Below are 23,253 nucleotides of genomic sequence, written 5' to 3' on the forward strand. Positions count from 1 at the left end.
TTCATTCCAAACAATGGAAATAGAAATTGCAAGGTATTTCATTTGTCACAAAGTCAAATGGGCACAAAACACGGAACCTGCCACTCTGTTCTCATGAAAAGCATCCTTGAAACTCACTTACAGTGAGTTTCTTTATTTTCAATGCAAATGAGCAACAATGTTAATACTCTAACATTCATGTTCTAAACAGGATCCTGAACTGTTTTAATGCTTATTCACACATTAATCTTTCAGAAAACAAATGTTGCAGCATTTTTAATTTACAGCAGTCAAGTTTCTGAGTGAAGCTTTTTTTTCCTCTTACAGATGACATTCTCAGTACTATTTGATGCATTGATTGGAATCAGTCAACATGCCTCACCAATAAGCTGATGGGTACACTTCACAGATATTCCAGATTCATACAGTGCAATGTTTCACAACACATAACACCATGAAATCACTGTATGAATCCAAGAATTCCTACCTCTCTTGTGGTTTGCAACTTGAACAGAAGAAACTGTTGACAAAGCTAATTTGGGAGCAACTGGATAGGTTTAAAAGAATGAACAGCACATTAGAAACAATAGTGAAACGTTCAAACTGTAATAACTTATTATCAACCCACTCAAAAAGGAGCCCTAAAGGAAGAGACTATTTGTATATGTTGTTTCTGGGAGATGGTTTCAGTCACAGAGGAAGTCTTGTATTTGGCTGAAAATGGTTTAACATCGTCAGTAATAAAGTTTAGAGGTTTTATTTTCAGAGGCAAAAAGAATTACCATTTAAGTTAAGAATCCAGTTATGCAAGGATTATTGCACTAACAATATGGATATTAGGATCCCCTATTGTCCCTCTCTTAAACCAGTAGTAATGTTGAGGTAATTTACCATCTCATTGCCTCAATTCACTGTCATTCTCTCTGTGTAAACCAAAGCTCATCTACATATAAGCCAGTTCGATTTTTTTTGTTGAACCGATTAGACATCACAGAACAGAATCACAATGTCAGCCGTCTGGCCCTCAGTCTCAGAGTCACCTTGAATCTGTCTCCCTTTAAAAGAATGTAGTCTTCTCAACATTTATTACCTTTGTGATGATATCAGTTCGCTAATGGCAGAGATTTCTCTCTAAGTTGCCTGCCATTTCTTTTCCAATTATTCATGGTGAGTTGTTTGTGAAGATAGCTAAAGCAGGATAGAGCCTGATGTTCTTTGCAGATGTTGACAAGATAAATTACGGCTGCACCGAACTGGCCTCTGCCAGAAAGTGCACCTTTAGCTAAAATTTCAGGTTTAAGCACTTTATTCAACTGCGCTGCTTCTCAAATAAATTCATTTGAACTCATTATTCACATTCGAAAAAACTGCACCTGGTGTTAGCTGGAGATTTCTGAAAGTTTTCAGTACTGTGACACTGACAGAAAACATAGCAAAATAATTAAGTAGGTCTGTTTCAGGTTTTGAACAATGCATAATCTTGTTCATCTCAAAACTCACTGTGGAGAAGTGTTAAGTCTTAGATCCTGTCTTGTATAATTTGTTGAGCTATGAAATTCAATGGGAAGTACTGAGTGACATTTTACTGAAGATGCTCTCATTGAACTTGCCAAGGAATAAAGCCACTAAACCTCCCCCGAATCCTCATAGAATTATACTAATAGGGGTAAGCTTGATCTGTATTTCTTCTTCCACATATGTATGCAGAAACTTGAAAAAATTCATTTGGAGCAGATGATTAAGATAATTCTATTTGTTACTAATATATGTATCTAGGACAGTCTCGATTTCATCACTCTGATCAAGGACTGAAAATGCAGCCCTTCCAATTTGACTCCCCAACAAATTGCTAATATATTTTGTTTTGCTTAGCAGCTATTTCCTGGTTCCTCCTTTTGCTCATTTCCTCCTCCATCTGTATTCATTAGAGTTTAAAAGGAACATCCTGTATGCAACAAAGGAAGGGGGAAGCCAAAAATGTGCCTTTTTTTTGAGAAGAAAGAAAGCAAAAGAATACAATTTTCCATTAAAATAAACTATTTATACATGTCTGTGTATATCTATAGGCTAGACATTAATGGGAATTTAACATTGCACTGCATCTTATGAATTCCATTGCCCAGGTTTTAGAAGTTCTATTTCTTCCTGTGTAATCACACGGGTGTCAGTTTTTCTCTTTTATTTATTTACTTATTTTTGGTGTTAGAAGTCAGAAATAAGGACAGACAGAAAGCAGGCTGCCCTTAATGCAGCTAGAATTAATTGTTAATTCACAGAGGATTATGAGTGGAAGCCCCAATAGAGAAAAATATATTGTGATGTGGAAGAGAGAGAAAGAGAGAGAGACAGAGACAGCGAGAGAGAGAGAGATCCAAATTTCTGCCAGTCAATATGGAGTGACAGTAAAAGAAAACAGGTCTCTTAGTGGTTACAATACTGCCTTTATGTATTTTTCCCCCTTACCTTCAATACAACTGATGTACCAGTTTAGTTAAGAAGAGCAAAAGGGAGACAGCAGAAGGATGCCTGTACCAACTCACAAGTTTTTAAGACTTATTATTTATATTCCAAACTGTGATGGCAACAAAACTCCAGGCTTCTCTAGGGACTGACTGACATTCAACCTAAATTTGATAAAGTGCTTAAAACTTCTATGACATCTAATTTTTTCCTATGTCTTTCACTATAATATTTTCAGGACGCTCTTCATATTAGAAATAATATTTGAATCATGATTCTTTCAAAGACATGGCATTCATGATAATGCTCTTATTTAGTGCTAAAAAATAGTATATGGGATTTTTCCCCTCAACATGTGGGATTTTATATCAGTAGGAATTTTACATGCTCCTACCTTGTTTTGGGTTAGAAACCTCAAGGGAAGAAATATTCGGCCATATCCTATTAAACTTTGGAGGATCTGCACGCATCAGGAAAAATCAGGGTATGTTATTTTCAGCTATAATGTTATTTGGTCTAAACAGAAAATTATATGGACAAAGACACAAACCACACATCTGCTCTTTAACTTGGTTGTGGATGCACTTAACAAAACATGACTCCCGCACCAAACAAGAGCAAGCAATTGATGATTCCCAAAACATTGAATGGACATTAAATATATAGCCCCTTTGCTAACAAAGCTATATACATTTACTTTTGCAATAAACTAGAGTGTTCTTACAAATAACCAAATAGGGACTTCAGCATTTCAAATCATTATATAAAGCTGGTGCCTGAAACTAGAAGATAAGGCAAAAGAAATAATTTTTCACTCGAGGATTCCATTCTCTGCAATTTATATTTACAGATATGAACTTGTTGCATTAGTCTTTCATGAGAGATTCTTCGGGGTGTGTTTTAAGTGTGAGCCATTATCTCTGCAAAGAAGTGGATTTATTTCCTATTTTTATTTATGCAATTTCTCAGAGAAAGAAAGGGAATACTGGTGATTCTGGCTTAAGGAGACTAGTGCAAGACGCTTTTGATCATAGCTAAGGTTTGTATATATGGATGTGTATATGTCTTCATGATTTTTTTAATAACTCCACCTATGTTTCTAGAGTTTTTGGTTCCAATCCAGAAGTAATTATAAGCATTGTTAATTTGAGAATTGATGTTGTTTCTTTCTTAGACTCATCATATATATATTCACCATATATATAAAAAAAGGCTGTGGAAAACCAGAATAGCCAGGTTTAGGACTGGATGCTTTAAAATTACTTTTGTGAAGGTGCATAACTCTTAAAGCAGTCATTTCATGACTCCAATCTACCACCCATTCAGATCAGCTCAAAACTACATCTTCGTGTGGTACTTTGGGACCACCCAAGTCCACAAAAAGAGCTCTCACCTCTAAACTCCTATAGCATGTTACTGTCTGTGCTCCTGATTTCTCATTGATATGTGGATAAGGCATGAGTTTTAATATTATTAGTTTAAATTTCATAGGTCTATTTCTCGTCTCTATAATTAGATTGGATCTCTTTGAGGAAGGGCAAAGCCTGGCAAGAGGCCTCAGTAAATATCTAATAATTGAGTAATTGATATCAAGTGGCTAGGCTACTGTAAACAGGTATTATCAGATTGTTTCCTCCATAATTAGATTATAACAAATAACATTCTTGCAAGACATGGTACTTTCACTCTAACTTTGGTTTTTAAGTATTCGTTAAAAAAGCTGATTTACTGTGTGTGTGTGTGTGTGTGTGTATACAAAGGCAGACGAAGTCTTAATATTGATATTACTGTATCTGTCAAAATGACGAATGAAAAAAGAATGTAATAGTATTTTCTACATTTGTATCCAAGTGTTACTAAACACCTAGATACTCAGCAACATATAGGCAGAATATTCAAGCTATTGACTGAATGCTGCTTTTCACTTGAGCATCTTGGTGCTGGGCAGATACTGAATTAACAAAACAAGCCTACCTGAGCTGTGACGATCACTTTTGAAAAACTATACATTTGCATTTTGAGGGAATTAATGTGATTTCTAGAAATTATTTTAAAAAATAGTGGTTATATATAGAAAATGTATTTATTTACATTATTGGCTCCAAAGTAAGAATATTTCAGTTGTTGAAATGGTTCTCTCCATTTTTTTCTTGTGGGAGAGACAAATACAGATCATACGTGGGGGGGGGGTGGTGTTTGTAAATTTAATGTTAAGCATTCAGTGACTTGTTTGTCTTGATGAAATTAAGTAATATGATTATTTTGTTAATAAGGTTTGCCAAGAAATTTAAGACAGAAATTTATACCAAATCAATTTAAAAGTGAGTTTTGAAAATTAGCTTCATAAATTAAACTGTATTCCATATTCCAATATATCAAATATTTGCTTATGCCTATTTTTAGTGTATTCTTTTCCTAGTATTTTATAATTTTTCCCTAGGGTGCTAAGGTTCCACTTTAAGGATCTTCCTATATGTATAAAAAGTTAACATAGGTCATTCTTTTTTTAAACTAAAAAAATTTTTTTTAAAGATTTTATTTATTTATTTGACAGAGAGAAAGAGAGTGAGAGAGGGAACACAAGCAGGGGGAGTGGGAGAGGGAGAAGCAGGCCTCCCGCCAAGCAAGGAGCCCGGAGCCCGATGCGGGACCCTGGGATCATGACCTGAGCTAATGGCAGACGCTAAACAACTGAGCCACCCAGGAGCCCCAACATAGGTCATTCTGCTTTTGAATTGTTAACTACCTGACTGTATGGAATTATCAAGATAGATACCTCGGTTACAATCTGATCCCTACCTAGAATATAACTTTCCTCTGTATTGTGTACTTAAGATGGTTTCTTGTGGGAGGGGAGGAAGGTAGTCCTTGTATTTGCCTGGGAATAGAATTAGACATTTTTTTCCCCAAATAATTTCCATTATGTGGAATGCCTAACTTTCTGAACAATCAAAATTTAGAACCACCAGCAGTCTGGAAATCCTAATCTAATCTATACATAACTGGTGGGATAAAATTTTATGTGCTGATTTTTCCTTGGGAGGAAAAATGTCCTGAAGAAAGACACTGAAATTTGTGGTCTCTTGCTAAATTCTTACACAATGTTACTGTCTGTGCATACATGTTGCAGTATTTGGTCATCATGGGATTTTTAACTTAATATCTCATTTACTTATTTATGTATTTAATTTTTTTTTAAGTAGGCTTCACACCCAGCGTGGAGCCCAATGCAGGGCTCGACCTCATGACCCTGAGATCAAGACTGGATCTGAGATCAAAAGTCGGACACTTAACCGACTAAGCCATCTTATTTTTTAAAAAAATTATTTTTCTTATAATTGCAAGGCCAAGTAAGAAAACAACTTAAAATTAGGCAGTTACTCTCCCTTTACTCTTGTTACTCTAAGATCCTGGCTCAAATAAATATTTAATCAATATTACTAACAAATGTTTAATTCCCAGGAGTAAATTAGGCACATTGGAGGTGATATTAATAGTACAATTGAGACAAATTCTATGTTATTATATCCGGTTCTAATGAAAATCTTTGTATAGTATGTAGCTTCTGAGAATTTTTAGCCAGTGGGCCACTTGTTTCGAGTAGGTGGAAATTACAAATAGAAAACAAAAATTATACTGCATTAAAAGTACAGTATTGCCTCTTTGGGAGAACTGTGGCAGAATTTATTAATATAATTCTTTCATGAATTAACTAGGGTATATCTATGGGTCAATTCTAAGGTCTTGGAGTGGTAGTTTGTTGCAGGGCAAAGGGTACTGTGAGTCAGAAAAATAGGGTTTGGTCCCAGTTCTACTACTGAGGAACTGTCCGGCTGTTAATTTTTCTAGATTTCAGTTTCTTATCTGTAAATAAAGGTGCTGGACTAAAAAATCTCCACGGTTTCCCTCAGCTGTTAAGTTCCATCACTCCAGTGGTTCTCTCATGGTCTAGCAGGGTCCCACTCAAGTTCATGGAAGGATGAAGCCTATTGCTCTTTGGAGAATCTAGGGGACTAAGTGGGAAGGGAAAATTACTGCTCCATGTTTTGAGAGTGGATATTTTGACCATCATAGTTTAACCCAAACAGGAGTTGAGAAATTATTGGGGTGAGGGGAGGGATCCCCACATGTGTCCAATGGGGTTGTAGATGGCCAGTCATTCAAGAATAGCCTTTTATGGAAATCCCTGTTTCTTAAGGATGCTGGCACAATACATCTGGGAAAATGGACTGGACTCATCTTGATGATCTCTCTGACTGGACTCCAAAGACTGGCTCTAGGAGTATGGAGACCATAACCACATACTCCAAAACTGTCCCCCTAAAAAAAGAAACAAAATATCTGGAATGTCCATCAGATGTTATTACTCTATTGTCACTGTTGAATTTTCAAAGCACATCAATGGGAAGCTTAGAAAATATCTATTTAGGGGAGATTTTTTAAAGATCTGGTGCATGTTAGTAGAGCTTGGCTGGATTAGAATCCCAGTTTTACCACTTGGACAAGCTCCTTAACTTCTCTTTGTCTTTCTCATCGGTAAGATGGGGATGATGCCATTATCTGCTGGTTCCTTTCAAGACTCACTGAGTTAATATTTGCTTGACATTGTAGTGAGCAGTCAATAAATGTTAGCTCTTATTATCCCATTTGTAGTTGCTGTTGTAATAAACATCAGATTACTGTAGTATTAAGAGTTCTCGCTGAATTGAAGTAGAGAATAATGTGCTCCCCCTATGTTTTGCAAACTTAATTATTCCCAAAGTGAATAATTCTGGTATGTAAAAAAAGCTCACTTAAGATATAGTTTACTTTAGGGAATAATCCAGTTTTAGGGCCTCCATTGATTAATACTCTTGTTCAGAAAACAATAGAAATGATTTTGGGGATACCGTGAGAAAGATTTTATTTTTAATATTTAAAGATAAAATGTTAATTTCCAAGTTTCTTTCAGTTTAGAAGCACATCAGTTTCAACTATGGATCAAATATATATCTTACCTGAATTTTGTTTTTCATTAGGGAGAGAATGCAGAAAACTGTTATGTGACAGTTTGGTTGTGGCATTTCAAACTCGTTTTTGTGACTCAGAAAAACTGAGATTCTAGTTATGAAAGTGAAACTTTGGAAGAAAATTTTTCTTCTCTGTACCCCAAGGAAAACTCTGCACTGTACATTGGAGAGAACTATGTTGGAATTGCTGAAATTGACCATCTGTTCCTGATGCCATAGTTTATCAAGCTAGAAGGCCAACTTGAAGCAGAAGGCTAAAAACATTTCATTCATATTAAGAAAGCTTTAGAGGTAGGGTTGTTTTAGAATATTAAGTCGTCTTCTATCATCCATGGCACTCCCTTCGCATGAACTGTAGGCAGCTTTTAACTCACTTTGTGGGTACCCTTTAAAAACAGAGTAAATTGTGACCATGATCTCCCATCTTTTTTTTTTTTTTCTAGAATGATGTACCATGTAGAATTTCATATTTTAGAGTTTCATCAAATGAGAAGGTGAATTCTAGTATCATGGTAGAATGTGAAGAGTCCTAATTTGGAAATTGGACATTGAACTGGAATCCCGCCTTGACCACTGTCCAGATGAGTTGGACAATTCATTTAAGTCTTAGTTGCCTTATCTGTAAAATGATGACGTTGGATGCGTGCTCTTTAAGTTTCCTAAAAATACTAATTTTTACTTAATTTTTTGGCTCTAAAATATGGTGGGAAACAGGGTGCCACCATGGATATGAAAAGTCACTGCTGAGGGGATGGTAGTGAGCCTTCCTGAAACATCCTTCTTCCAGGAGTGTGTGAGGAAAATATTAGGTGGAGGCAAAGTCACAAGGTCCCTTTGGGTTTATATAGTTCTGCTGCTATTACTCAGGGAATCTGGAAACACTATTGATGCCTAGAAAGGAATCTATAGAAAACCCTAAAGCTCTCCAGAAGAAATCCCTAGGGCCTTGGAGGTAATCTTACCATCTTCACAGCAAGCTGCCTAAGCTCAGAAATACAGTGTCATTAAACTGGTGGGGAAGATAGAGCTTAATGTGATAGTGGTAGGCCTGTCCTTCAGACGGCACACAGCACTTTATTTTTGCTATAAGTGACTATTTCAATAAAGAAAAAAATTTAGATTTTTACTGTCATACAATATGTACAAACATGTTTCACAATTTGCATAGCAAATTTCACGAGCTGTCTCATGTTCTAGACTATACTTGACATCTCTACATTCCCCTTTTCCTCAGAATACTGAGGATGTTTAGTGGTAGAGGAAGGGCATATATTAGTGGGGTGGAAGGTCACAGTCCCCTACTCCCTCTCCTCATGCATGGTGTTTGTAACTTCTGCTGACAACACAGGGAGATACCAGAAAATGAACCTCTGTTTTTCTCCAGGACGCTACATTTCCCTGCACAAAAATTCAGGGATCAACAGGTTTAAGATGCAGTGTGGTAGATTGGAAAGAGTCTGCGGTATGAGTAAATAAATCTAGAATTTTTCTTTCCACCTGTTCCATTTGGTATAAGGTTATGAGCATAATAACTTTTGGAGTCAGATAGGCCTTCCTAGTCGTATTATATTGGTCAAGTTACTCGGCCACTCTGAGCCTCAGATTCGCCATTTGTAAAATGGAATTCTGTAGACATATGGGAACATCTCCCTCCAGTTCTGACTGAAAGCTCTGTCTAACTCTTCCCAGGAAGTGAAGCAGTTAGTTGGCCAGCTCCTTATTTATACTCCAAGAAGATGTCAACGATACCCACACACTTAGTGCAGAAGTTCACGGTTACATGTCTGAAGGTTCATCATGGGAACTTTCAGAGATCTTGGCAAATCTTCGGTTAAGCTAGGAATTTTCCGATGACCCACACAGAGATAACAGCAAAGGTACGGATAGCAGCTCACACTTAAAAAGTGACTTGACATTCTAACTTCACCTGGGAGGAGGTTAACGCATGAAAAATGTCCATTTGCTCAAGGTGGGCAATTGTTGATAACATTACTAAACCTCTCCTTTTCTTTTTTCTTTTTTTAGGTAGGGGATATTTTCCTCTCCTTCACTGTAGTATTTGATGTATTCTTCAGGATTAAAGCAACAGCTATGTCCTAATGTTCATTCAGTTTTAGGATAACCACAAAGGTTTCATGAACGTGAAATGCTAGTTACACAAATATGAGATGGATCTGTGATGAGGATACTGGGCACATGATATAACAAAGTCCCAAAGGCATTTCACCTGGGACCTGAGCTTTCCTTCCAGAACATCAGCAAACAGTTCAAAATTAATGTAGCACACCATGCAATTTGCCATATAGCTACACTAGCCTGATCATTTTTTTTCCCTCATTATATAAAACCTAATTAGTTAAAGGGCAATTCAAATGAAACTTTTATTTGGGGGATTTAGAAGTATTAAAGCAAAGGAAAAAAAAAAACCCAAACAAACACTGCAGCTCTCTGGATAGCATGAACATGATTATTAATAACCCTTGGATGGGGAAATGATTAACCTCGTTATTTTCCGCACGATCCAGGTTTCTACAGTAAACGGGTACTGAACAAAAATATTTGGATGCTGTCTGGAAAACAACTTTTACAAGGTCTCCAACTGGCATCAAATATTTTTAAATAAGAAAATATATCTGGGCTTTCTCGCCAGGCTGATGGATCCCTGCGGGTAGCGCTTCCCTTGTTTAACGGTCCTGTCAATTAAATCATATTAGAGATGAAGTTTTAACTCCAGGATGAAGGTAATGCTCATTATAAGAGAAAACAGGAAAATGGAATATTTCCCTGAAGTGAACCATTATTTCTAATTGAAAGAGGTAGAGAGGAGGGGACAGCCAAACACCTCCATCAATATTCTAAGCTTTATATACCATGATCTCAATCACTTAAAAGTAATTTAAAGAAATAATGTATACTTGGGTTCACAGAATGTTTACATTTCTCTTTTGTTGTTATTCTAAGACATATTTTTTATTTGTTAAAAAATGCCACGTTATTTGAAATGGTGTTTCCTGATGTGATCTTTCATGTCAGTGGCTGGCCTACCTTTAATCTCTGACTCATCTGTCATTTCCTTTCTTAAGTGATAATCACCCACACAAAGCTATTTGCACATTAGGCCAGTTCTTATTCTAATTATGGTCTTTATAATATACTGTTTAACGTAATTAGTGAAATCACTTGCTTTTCAGGACTAAAGATCAGATAATATATGCTAGAAGGTAATCATTAGTTTATCACTCCAGCAAAAACATCCACACCAAACCAACTATTAATTTGCATCATCAGCATCAACAAATGTTCACTTGGGTAAAATTGTGAATGTTTGCTTCTAAATGTGTGATACATTTTATATATAAAAAAATGAAACCTGAATGAATTACTGCCACTTTAGGTAAAGTAAAAACAGAGATCACAAGGCTCAAATGACTATAGATCTATTTTGGGATTCATTAATTGCTGACAATATCACCAGGAATTTTTCAGCCATGGCCAAAGCACATCAAAATGACCAAGTTTTTAAATCAAGAACCTTAGAAATGGTTGGGAAACCTATTTCCTAAAAAAAATAGACAACAGCAGGTACAAATGACCTTAATGGGAAATTTGTTTCAAAAACATTTTTAGCAGATGATCGGAAAGGATGACCACTCTGTCCATGCATTTGAACCTTAATACCGGTATTGACAGTTTGGGACTATCCTGAAATCTATTAAGGCTCCAAAATCTTTAGTCATTGTGTATATAGCATATGTATGTGAACTTATGGTTACATACATCAATAATTTACATCAATAGTATGTATCATTCACTTGAGATATGCTTTGATGATGGGAGTCTCACAGGTGTTACATCTGTTGTAATGGCATTGTCTATATACTGGGTGGAATTATGCTCAGTGATTCCTTCTTTGGGATAAAGGGAAAAGCCCTGGCAAACACCTAAACTTAGTTAAAAATTCCAAGCAACTCCCTCTTCTCTGGCTTATACCTTGGAAACCCATTCCTGCACCCTCTAGAGTAGGCATTGAGTTATCTATGCATAAATTCTTGCCCCTTGGAGCAAAGGAAAGGAATCCACTAGTGCACCCAATGAGCACCTTATGAGCCCACAAAGAAGGAAGGTGTGAATGCCATTTAAGCAGCCCAGAAGATCCTATCCTGTTTGATGGTTTTTATTGTAAATCTCTTGACTTAAAAGCCAGCAATCGGCAAGCTAGTTGTGTGTGATTTTGGGTGACTCCTGGCAGCTTTTACACCCTGTTTGCTGGAGAAATCTGGGGGAACACCCACTATACTCCAAGCAGAGCAGCCAGGGGCCTAAGGAAGGCAGGTTACAAACTACCGTTTTATTTGCTAGCGGGTTTTGGTTAGGTATTAAGGAGTTAAATTTTCCTAGGTTCCTGATAATAAAGGTGGATACATTTTCCAAAGGCAAAACAAAGCATCCTTTCAGGTCACCACTGATTTCGAAATAAAACAAAGCAAAACAAAACTGGAATTTCCTGACTCAGTGTGTAAAAGGTCAACATCTGCTGATGCTCAGAGATGGGGCACGTGGTGGAGGCGGCCGGATGAGATGTCGAGTGAGCAATACAGTCAGAGATTCCATGCAACACACGACTGACACTCCAAACAGAAACACACCCCAGCGCCAAAGAACTACTTTCCATGCATCCATTTCTGAAAATCTGACAGGTCAGACTGCCACAGCAGCCTCAATAATCCGTCTCAGCTGTCTTCCCCTTTCTGCAAGAAAGGTCCCCTTTTGTTCGAAGATGCATATGTAAATGAAATTGTCAAGGCCTGAAAGGAGCCCACTGTGGGGTGTGTGTGTGTGTGTGTGTTTATATATATATATATATGGATATGGATGTGGATACATATATATATATATATACACACACACAATTAGGCAAATGCCAGGGGAGATACTAAAGCAGAACTCGGAGACTATGAGAGCTGAAAGTTTCACCTGCACGTCTGTAGCATTAATGCCATTTCAACAAGATCATAAAGGCCAGGCTGTAGCATTAGGCTGGTATCTAAAAGGATGTGAACACTACCCCTATGTACAAAGCCGCTGATTTTCATGGCATTTCACATGTCTAGTGCTTAACAGATCTGTGTCCAGACCTATTCACAAGCTTAAGTAAACTGGCTCGATTTACAAGTTGGAAGACCTGACTGTGCATTTATAAGAAGTGGGAAGTTGTTTTATCCAAATTATCAGAGTTTTGTGTTCAAGATGGACGTCGGGTATTCAACGGCTGCTGTTTACACTGCAATCACCCTGGGTGGCCGGGCACCCATGATGAAGTCTGTGAGGGGTGAGACCACAGTGAAAATTCTTCTCTTCACCTACAGTGCATAATCTCTGCCTCCTCAGCCCTCTGTTTTGAATGGGTTATTCAGCAGTCGTGCAAAGTATTTAGCCATCAGAGAGAAAGGGTGTGAAATATAAAAACATGTGAGATCCTGCTCTGCAAAGCTGTGGGGCATTCCTTAATGAGCATTTCAGGCTTGGTGTGGGGAGTCATTGTTTTATATGTGAACAAGGAGCTGCAGTCATTCTCCCACCATAGCTGGGAGAATGCTCTTTGCAATGGTACTGGAGAAATGTTTCATAGAGGCTTGACGAAGGATTTCTCTTTTAAACTGCTTCTATTTCTACTAAAAGATTTCTTGCAGAAATTTCAACTAGCCAGATTCCTAAATTCTGCATCTATTTTTTATACCCCGTTCTCTATCAAACTTAAACCTAAGTAGTCAGGAAAAGATGGATCACTGTATTTTTGGAGGGAGAAATGGACATACTGATTTTTCTCCCCTTCATTCCTCCAGAAAGACTAATAATCACCAACCTGCCTCTTTCAGGCCTTCACAAAGACTGGAGTATAATAAATTACTAAAATTCCCTCCCTCTGGTTTCATGGCGTTTTCACTGGGTTCTAATGAATATGCCTAAAGCGTTCATTGGTATTCATTCTCTGCTTTTAAAAATTATGGGAGAGATCCATATCCAGTCCTAAGGAGAAAGTTCAATTTGTTGTCCATTACTAAGTATGGGTAAATAGGACTATTTATATTTTTGCTAAATGAGCTAGGGTTACCTAAGTAATTACACCTCCGTAAAGGTAGCCTTCCTTCATTGGTCAAAAGCAGTCAGGAGAGCCATGGTACTGCCATATCCACGGGGAAGTGATGCTTTGATAACTATTTTATCTGTGCTCTCACCCTGTCTGTGCAGAGAACACACACAACAGTTCAATTCACAAAGAAAATACCCTCTTACATCAGAAATGGACACTGGGAAAATAGATCTTAGGAGCTCAACAAGGAAACAAAGCTAGCCTAGACTTGGTTTCGTAACTTTTTTTTTTTTTTTTTTTTTTACTTACTACCGATACTGGAAATACTGGGGATACCTGGAGAGAAAGAAAACAATAAAGAAAAACTGTTAGACAGTTATTAATACATGCCATCTTTAACTTAATATAAACATCTCAGAAACTTAACACTTAATAGCATTCAGATCATTAGGAAATACGCACAGAAAAAGCAAGATATCTATTCATCCATCAAAACCATTTTGCTTTCATTCTGGAACTCCCAAACTTAGGAGGGTTGGAAAATTAATGCTCAACTTCAACAGCTGGTTCGAGACAGCTTCATGATATCAAACATTTTGTGCCTGCCTGTAAGGTTAATGAACATTTGTACGTGGTTCAAAACAGATTTTAAACTAGGCTTATGTTCTGGGCATAGAATGCCAGATATACACTATGTGGACCTGTACAAATATACCCATGTATGCACCAGATCTCTTTAGATGTGTTATGAGATGCATATGTTAGCTGTTGAAAGTCACTTGGCTCTTTATTTGATTAATTTCACAGAGCCATCATTTTTAGTCCTCTTTTACTTGTCGGATACGTGCATTAAACTCTGTAATAGAAACTTAATTGAGCAGAATAATTCAAGCATACATTAGGTTGTTCATATTGATCACGGACTTCATCCATTCTCCCAGCTTCCACTTCAATTTACAGGTTGTGCGAAGGTGGTGGGACCATTTTGGAATGCAATGGACTTGGTACAAACGTGGACAGAAATTTAGTCTGTCCCCTGAAAACTCCTAGCCAAGAGCAGGGGCACAGGAGGCAGGCAGTCTGGGTTTGAGGCTTTGCTCTTACACTCACTGACCGTGTGACCTTGGGCAAGTTGCTTATGCTTGGTTTTCTACCTCTTAGGGCTGTTGCAAGGATACACACGTGGATGTGTGTAAAGTACTCAAGGTGTTGCTTGGCGGGTAGTGGGTACTCTACCCGTCTTTGCTATGGATTACTGTTACTGGTACAGTCAGTTCACCAAGCAAACAACACTACGATATATATTGCTGATGGAGAGTCAGAGATTCACATCTTCTCCGATAAATTTGGGTCACGTTGCGGATGGGAGCTGGGGATGGGACTCAGACAGAAGCGAGGGAGAGTCCTGCTTGGCTATGGACCAGGTAGGTGATTTCAGGCAAGTTCCCAGCCTCTCTAGGCCTGTTTCCTCACCTGAAAGGGGTTAATAATATCCACTGCGGAGGGCTGCTGTGAGGATTGAATGAAATAATCCATAAAAAGGTCTGACACATGGTACATAGCCAGTAAGTGATAGCTGTTAATGAGTTGTGCAAGCTTGTTCTCCACATCACTGAAGTGTACCCCTAACAGGTGGTAAACGTAGGAATCATTAAACTTCTATTTTCGTATTTATCTTCGAACAACTGCCCTCTGCTTGTTTTAACATTTAACATATAACATAACAGGTTTAATCATTGTACCTTACTCAGAGATTTCGAGCCCTGTAGTCTTTAAACCCAAGAGCTAGTTTCCTATTTCTTAATGGGGAGGGGAGTAGGAGGAATTAAAGCTTACCATGATTTTTTTAAAAAAAAAACCTTGGAAGGAATGAAATTTTTATCTCTATCTATTAAGTACATTCAGAATCTCTTGATTTTAAATGCACAGAGTTTAGGGTGCTTCAGCTTAATCACTGATCACTCTTCCACCAAAACTGGAAATCTGGATTTCCATTTCTGTGTTTTAACTCTGTTCTCTGAACTGAATTTTGAGCTGAATGCAATCTCTTCAAAGGGCTGCTGAATTCCTGACCCGACACTTCAGCCAACTCTCTTTGCTGCAGCGTGACAGTGACTTGGTACTGAATCTTTCCTTTTTTTTTTTCTTTGTAAATCCCCTGTTGAGTGAGGTGTGATGGCAGCATCTTAATTTTAGAATCAATTGCAGAAGCTCCAAATTTCCCCGTGATTGAAAATTCGGCTCCATTGGAACGGCTTGCCTTTTGTAATCTGTCAAAGACAATGGGAGTTGGGGTGGCAGGAAGAGACTTTCCGGGTGTTTTCAAACTTACATGGAGTTAGAGGGCCATGCATAATGCAAGGCGAAGTTCTCAGGCTGTTTGGCCAGAGGCAGTGGAGAGCAAACCTGCAAGACTGATGCAGTACTTGCTGCGGCCGAATACTCTAGAAAGGTGCAGGAATGTTTCCATTCCTTTAGGGATGCCAGTGCAGGGAGAAATGTTCACTGCAGCTATACAGAGCTCGCCAAGCGAGGCCATTATGAGATCCTATTTTCCTCCTGAAGATGTTTTCTATTACCTAACATTTTGGATGCTTAAAATTCAGCCTCTTCCTCATTTTGTGGCTTACAATTTTGTGAGGTGCTGCCATGTGAGTCACTTTCTGTTCCATTGCTGTAAAATGGGAATTGCTTGGAAAAGATTTTTAAGCTTCTCATTGGGATAAAGATTTTTGAAGTAGCCAATAACTGGACACCAGGGGATGCCCATTAGTATGTTTTCAAATGTTACGTTTTTTTCCCCAAATGGTCCTTATTGTAATGTCCAAACACCTTGCTTTTCGTTCCCTATACACAACTAAAGAATTTAATAAACCCATTACATCCATTAAAAAGGCTACAAGCAAGCCGTGAGGAGTCTTCCAGATGCCTAAGGAATAAGACAAGAAGGCTACAATTCATTTCATGAAAGGTGGGTTTCTTTGGGCTCTCAAAAGGATGAATCAATGAATACAATTTCATCTTACAACAGTGACAGTGCCTATAAACTATGGGAATGAGAGTCAGATTATGCACAGGAAAGCTGTCTAGACACACGTTGGCAAGTGACAAGTGTTATGTAAAGAATATTTTTACATTTAAAAATTGAGCTTGGACGGGTGCCTGGGTGGCTCAGTTGTTAAGCATCTGCCTTCAGCTCAGGTCATGATCCCAGGGTCCTGGGATGGAGCCCCACGTCGGGCTCCCTGCTCTGTGGGAAGCCTGCTTCTCCCTCTCCCACTCCCCCTGCTTGTGTTCCCTCTCTCGCTGTGTCTCTCTCTGTCAAATAAATAAATAAAAATCTTTAAAAAAAAAAATTGAACTTGGAAGTTATCTCTTCCCTTCCTCTTCATCTCCCTGATGTGAATTAGCCACTCCCTGTGATTGCGTGCCTCCTTGTGCAGGCCTCCCTGAGAAACTTACCGACTTATATTTATAATTGTTTGTGTGTTTGCCTGAGAGGTCTGAGAGGCAACCACCATGTCTCATTCCTTTCTGTATTTCTAGTATCTGCCCAGGACAATGCCTGATACAGAAGAGCTGCTCAATGTGTATTTGAGCAAAACTTTATCACTTGTTACCAAGAATTTTCTATCCTAATGAAAATACTTTTGGTCATAGTATGATCTTGTCCCATATAAAATGTTCCACTGAAACATTTCTCAGCGTTCAGTATGAATGGATATTTTTGTTCTCTCTGAACATTTCCTCCATTCCAATAGCCGGAGTTATATGATGTACAGATGCCCCTCACAACTTTGCCTTCCAGAAAGTGCAAGGCTCAAAACGCAACCTGGTGCTCAACTGGGTAAACTCATTTCATATTTAGCTTATTTCCCCTCTATTCCTTCTCTCACACCTTCCTTTTAAACTCTTATTTGGATACTCTTGTTTGTATTTGTCTTTTTCCCTAAGCCAACCTGGAGCAATACAGATGTGGTGGTGTCTAAAGCATATTCAAATATGGGAGGTCTCTTTGAGAAAAAGAATATTAATTTTAAAATATAAAATTAAATAGAAATTGATTTTTTTAAAGTTTAGAAGGATTCTTGTGAGGAATCCTGAAATTTAAGCTTCTTAGGTTAAATCCATCTCTGAAACAACCTCAAAAATACTTGTGAAAGATAATAGATGATAGGTAGACAGAAAGGAAGCAAGATACCAGGTAAGCTAATTCAGAAAGAGTAATTTAAAATGAAGAGCAGAAAGGGAGTTAAACAATAATCTCATTGAGCCTTTCACTTTACAAAAGAGGAAACTGAAGGCACAAACAGAAGCAAGAGCCTTGTCCAAGTCAACACCTTTATATTCAACACTGGAACAGGTAATTCCTAATTCTTGTCTGCTGAGACATTGCTAACCTTGCACTGAGGAAATGAAGCCCAGGTATGCATGAGCTTCACCAGAAGATTCTGCAGTACATGCCATATGAGTTTAATACTACTGCTTCTTCTAGAAGAGAAATGCTACTTCAGTCAGAGACACACATACATGCTGAATAAGCCAAAGGGCTTTGTATGCTAAAAGAATGAGCAGGTGCTCAGCTTATAGGCACTTATGGTTAGTCCCTCCTCCACTGGCCCTCCCCACTCCTATATTTATTTTAATGTTTGTTTTAAAGGAATTCTACTACAGTTGGGGGATGAGAACTTAGTAGAATTATATAATTGTTTTCTCCTCCACCTCCTCCTCCTTCTTGCGATTTTACTAACCATCCCACCAAATAAATGGCTAAAGGGAGCATAGTTAGGCAACATGATGGAGATCTCAAAAATAAACACCCTAATCTTCTGAAGAAGATTGATGTAGTGCTAAAAGCCATAGCTTCTTCTGAGAATCAGTGCAAAGTCAGCAGCTTTTCATGGAGGAAATCAGAAGGGACACAGATTTGGCATGCCTCAGATTGAGAGGAAATACTGCCTCTGTTGTGATAGATGGCTTGAAAAAAGCCCATCAAGTAGATGACTAGATCTTCAGAAGAAGACAGGCTGCAGCCATCAGGAGCTATAACTCCAAAAAACCCAGTCAAAGAAGAGGTGGGTGATGAGGAAGAAAACATTCTGCAGCCTCATTTGTATTCTGGAGGAGTGATTTCCAATGTCCTTCCAGCCCCAGTCCCTGGTCCCACTGTGTTGATAGGAAGCACAGTGAATTGTCTACTAGGAACTTGAAAGTGGAGGAAATAAAGTTGCCTTCACAGAATTGTACTGTGAAACCATCATATAGATGATCCAATCAAAGACAGCTAAAGTCATCTTACAGCAACAGAAGGGGCCTAGGACCTGAGTGTGTGTAACAGACTTGACAGAGGTGACATAAACCTGAGGTAACCTATTGACATATCTGAAGAACGGGAGCACAGCCAATCAGAAGGGGGAAGCGTAGAAAGAGGAGTATTTTCAGGCATATGGTAGCCCTGCTGGCCTACCATTGTCTCAGGAAGAGGGAGGGATAATCTGTAAATTCTCAGACCTTCAGTGTTCTGTTGGCATTAGGGAGGCTGACTCTGAGGTAGGATGGATGTGTCAGGAGGTTTCAGCCTCATGTTATTAGCATTCGAGTCATTTAACTTTCCTGATCCCATGCTTACCATGCAACCTTCTGATTATTATCTGGCTCTGCAAAGAGTCTTAATTACAAGGGAGAGAATACACTGGTCATATGGACTTAACTCTTCTGAATACCATCACAGTTATTTCATATTCTGGATGAATACATTGGGATTTGGACACAACTTACGTCCCTAGATAGTTGCTATTTCCAAAGGGAGAATTTACTCATCAGGCTGGGATGAGTCCATGCGTTAGATCTCAGTGAAATTATAATGACAATAGCATCTCACTTCATTGTGTGCTTACTATGTGCCTGCCTCTGTTCTAAATACCTTACATGTATTAATCCATTTAATTTTTATCACAACCCTATGAGGTTGGCACTCAGGCTTATTTTACAGATGGGGGAAACTCCAAACACAAAGAGCTTGCCCAAGATCATCAGTTGGGAAGGAAACTGAGATTTGAATCCAGAGGTCCTGGTTCCAGAGCTTGAGCCTATAACCACCACTCTATACTATCCCTTAATTTATTGTATTTATCTCCAATCTTCAAAACACAAAAACAAAACAAAACAAAACAAAACAAAAAACAACTCTGAAAACTAAAAGGTTTTTTTTCTCCCTAAAATTCACCTGCAGCACAACATATCGTGCTCTGAACTAATTTGGTGGCATAACCTGACTGGAAGGGGTATGAGGTGAGAATAATCATGGGTTTGCTGCAGAAATATTAAAATGTTTAATTAAGTGGTGTTATCCCATATTGTGCTATGGGTATGGTTATAATATACATCTACAATATATGTATTACAAAATCCTAACAATTTTGAATTCCAAATCATACTTGGTCCCATGAGCTTCAGGTAAGGATTGTGGATTGGTGGTTGTACATGCATAATTTGGTATTCTGGTTTTAGATATTGGGCCAGCAGCTAGGTTCATATACATAAGGTTCTAAGAGGAAAGTGCTCTCTTATTGTGCTGATGGAATTGGGGTTCTGAGCCTGAAAGGCTGGTGGGCAGAGCCTGATAGTGCTCAAGTCACTGAGGCCATGAATGCCCTTTGGGGAGGTCTGTGAAGATCAGCCAGCCATGAGCACCAATGGAAAAAAAGTGAGTCTTTTTCCCATTTTATTTCCTCTAAAATAGCTGACTCTTCTTGTAGGAGATTGAAGACCCTTGTGTTAGAGCTGCTGAGCTGTGAAGACCACACATTCTAGGAGACATGGGAAGATAGATGGGAGTTCAATGTATCCATGTGCACATTACAGCATTATTTAGGTTTACTTATTCATTGACCAAAGAGTTGATTCCACAGACATTTATAAAGGTCAGGAATACAGTATGGTCCCATTCTCAAATTGCTAACATTTTAGCTCTTGAAGTCAGATAGACCTGAGTTTAAATCTTCTTCTGTAATGCATTCGCTGTGGGACCTTGGGACAACTTACCTATTAATCTCTGTGGCTGTGTTTCCTGATCTGTCAAATGCGGATAAAAATAGTACATACCCCATGAGGACTGTTGTAAGGATTCAATGTAAGAAAGCACTTAAAGCCCTTCACAAAGTATAAAAGCCAATGGTAAACTTAATAAATAGAAGCTACCATTATTATTATTATTACAATTTTGGTTATAAAAAGTCAACCGATTGTAAGTGTACATACACTATCAAGAATCTAGAGTGAAAAGAGCAATTGATTTTGCCTGGGAGGATCTAGGTAGGCTGCACTGAGGAGTTGACATCGAGGAGCAGTCTTGAAAAAGGAGAATTATAATAAAGAGTGAGAGAAAGGCAATTGGAAAAAGGAATAAATCCTGTATCCAGCATGTTGACTTTGAGATCTTCGTAGACAGGTGGAAAAACCGGTCTGGATTCACAAGAAGGATTCCAGACTATAATTGACTGATTACTATTAAACCAGTATCACTAAGAACTAAAACCACAGGAATAGATGGAAAGGACAAGGAAAAAAAACTGTAGACTGAGAAGAGGCGGGGTGGAGAGCTTGAAAATTTAAAGCAAGGGCAGACAGGGAGCCTTTGAAGGCAAAGAAATAACAAGCAGAAATCTAGGAAGAGAAGTAGGAGAGATCAAGTTTAGATAAAACTGGCTTGTTTAAGCAGGTGTCAAAAGGTTCACACCCCAGTGGAGAACAGAGGAAGTCACTGAACTTTAACCTGAGAAGCAATATAGTCAATGTGCAGTCCTTGGAGTCAAGACATACGTTGGTTCAAATCCTCCTTCTCACCCTGACTAGTTGTGGAAACCTTAAACAAGGTACTTGCGCTCAGCAGTCAGCAGATTCCACGTCTATAAAATGAAACTAATAGCATCTATCTTATAAGAGTGTTGTGAGTTAAGAATGAACTAATGCATGTAAAGCACTTAGGAAATTGTCTGGATAATGATACACACATGTGCACACCTGGGAAAATATAAATTGGTCAATGTGAATTTAATACTAGAGAAAATAATAGAACGATCATCAAATTACTTTCCATTACTCAGAGGAGCCCTAGATATTGTGTAACAATTCAAGTTGGATTTCTGAACAAACAAATAATGTCAATGTCAGACCAATTTAATTTTCTCTCTTTGAAGAATATTAGTCTGTGTAGGCAAGAAGAAAGTGAAAGATTGAACACAGCAGAACTGAATGGGCTTTCTGTCTGTCTTCATGACATTTCTATCACTATGCTGTAGAAATTGTTTAGAGCAAAAGGTTACCAAAACAGTGTTTTATAGAAAGTTATTAAGTGTTCCATGGTCAGTTATGTTTGGGAAACACAGGGTAAAATAGGTTACTTTACTATAGGATTCTCAGATGTTTTTAATAAGGTAATATGAATGTCTTAGAGTCTATTTTTTTAAAATTTTATTTATTTATTTATTTGACAGAGAGAGAGACACAGCGAGAGAGGGAACATAAGTAGGGGCAGTGGGAGAGGGAGAAGCAGGCTTCCCGCGGAGCAGGGAGCCCGATGTGGGGCTCAATCCCAGGGTCCTGGGATCATGACCTGAGCTGAAGGCAGACGCTTAATGACTGAGCGACCCAGGTGCCCCACATGTCTTAGAGTCTTTATAGTTTACAGCATTTTCCAAACTTATTTGCCATTGAATTCTTTAAAAGGTCATAGAACACACCTTTGGAAGCAGAGGTGTAGATGATATTATAGTATCTTTCTTAAAGTTATAGTTCCTAAAGTTTGATTGTTGAGTTTTCGGCATCTATATGTAGAAAAATACTGTGTGTTATTCCATAAGGATCAGAAATTTAAAGAGGTGTTACTTAATACTTTTATTCATGAGCTGGACAATAGCAATCAAGTGAATCATAACGAAGCATGAAGTTGGACAGAGTTGCTATCTACTTGGAAGGCAGAAATGAAATTCAAAGGACACTGAGAATACTATCAGAAATAGAATGAAGATCAACAGGGAGAAGAAAGATGTCTTACAGAGAAAGCATAAGCTTTGTAGAAAAATAAGGAAAACATTTTTTCATATATATATATATATATATATATATACATATGGCTTTAAAAGGCCAAGAAAACACACTGGGTCTCCAAGGAAAAGCATGGTGTATAAAGATATAATCACAAGAGTTATTACTTCTGCCTTTGACAAGTCATTGTATTGAAAAGCATAGGGACATGTGATGTGTCTCACAGAGTATAGGGACGGCTCTACTTTAGAATGCTAGGGCTCTGTAATCTTCTCTCCTGGCTCTATACACTCCTCACAAAAGTGGTCTTGAAGATGCTCCAGAATTCAGGACTTCCAAAGTCCTAGATTCCTGGCAAAGTCTTGGTTCAGGGTACCTCTGAGTGGTGGGTTAACTGTCTGTGAAGGGAGATCTTTTAAGTTCCTGGTTTAATGAAGTTCTCTGAGTTCTTCTGCTAAGAGCGGGCAGGAACTGACCTTCCTATTAAAAAATGATCCTGGCTGTTGAGATTCTGCTAAATCAAGAGATTACCCAGAATGCATGGCATTTCTAGGCCATTTAGGAGTTGATGTTGAGGGTTCAGAGATTGTAGCCACTCTTTTTATACTTCTTGGGTTTTGTATTAGGATATGGCATATCCTAAGCGTTCCTCTTAAATGACTCATGATG

The 23,253-nt window shown here is 38.2% G+C and overlaps 1 protein-coding gene across 12 annotated transcripts in view; it reads right to left on the minus strand.

Annotated features, from left to right (window-relative positions):
* NTNG1 (netrin G1) overlaps positions 1-23,253 on the minus strand; it is a 315,517-nt gene that overhangs the window by 57,102 nt on the left and 235,162 nt on the right. For 8 of the 12 annotated variants that reach the window (XM_036089454.2, XM_078072671.1, XM_078072666.1 and 5 more), the window contains 3 exons: positions 13,849-13,875; positions 2,834-2,899; positions 467-526 (listed from right to left, as the gene is read on the minus strand). In XM_036089454.2, coding sequence (XP_035945347.1) covers positions 467-526; positions 2,834-2,899; positions 13,849-13,875 — 153 coding nt within the window. The remainder of the gene's footprint in view (positions 1-466; positions 527-2,833; positions 2,900-13,848; positions 13,876-23,253) is intronic. The other 4 variants (XM_078072672.1, XM_078072669.1, XM_078072668.1 and 1 more) reach the window with 1 other exon arrangement.

Source organism: Halichoerus grypus, chromosome 5, assembly GCF_964656455.1.
Source record: "Halichoerus grypus chromosome 5, mHalGry1.hap1.1, whole genome shotgun sequence".
Classification (NCBI taxonomy): Eukaryota; Metazoa; Chordata; class Mammalia; order Carnivora; family Phocidae; genus Halichoerus; species Halichoerus grypus.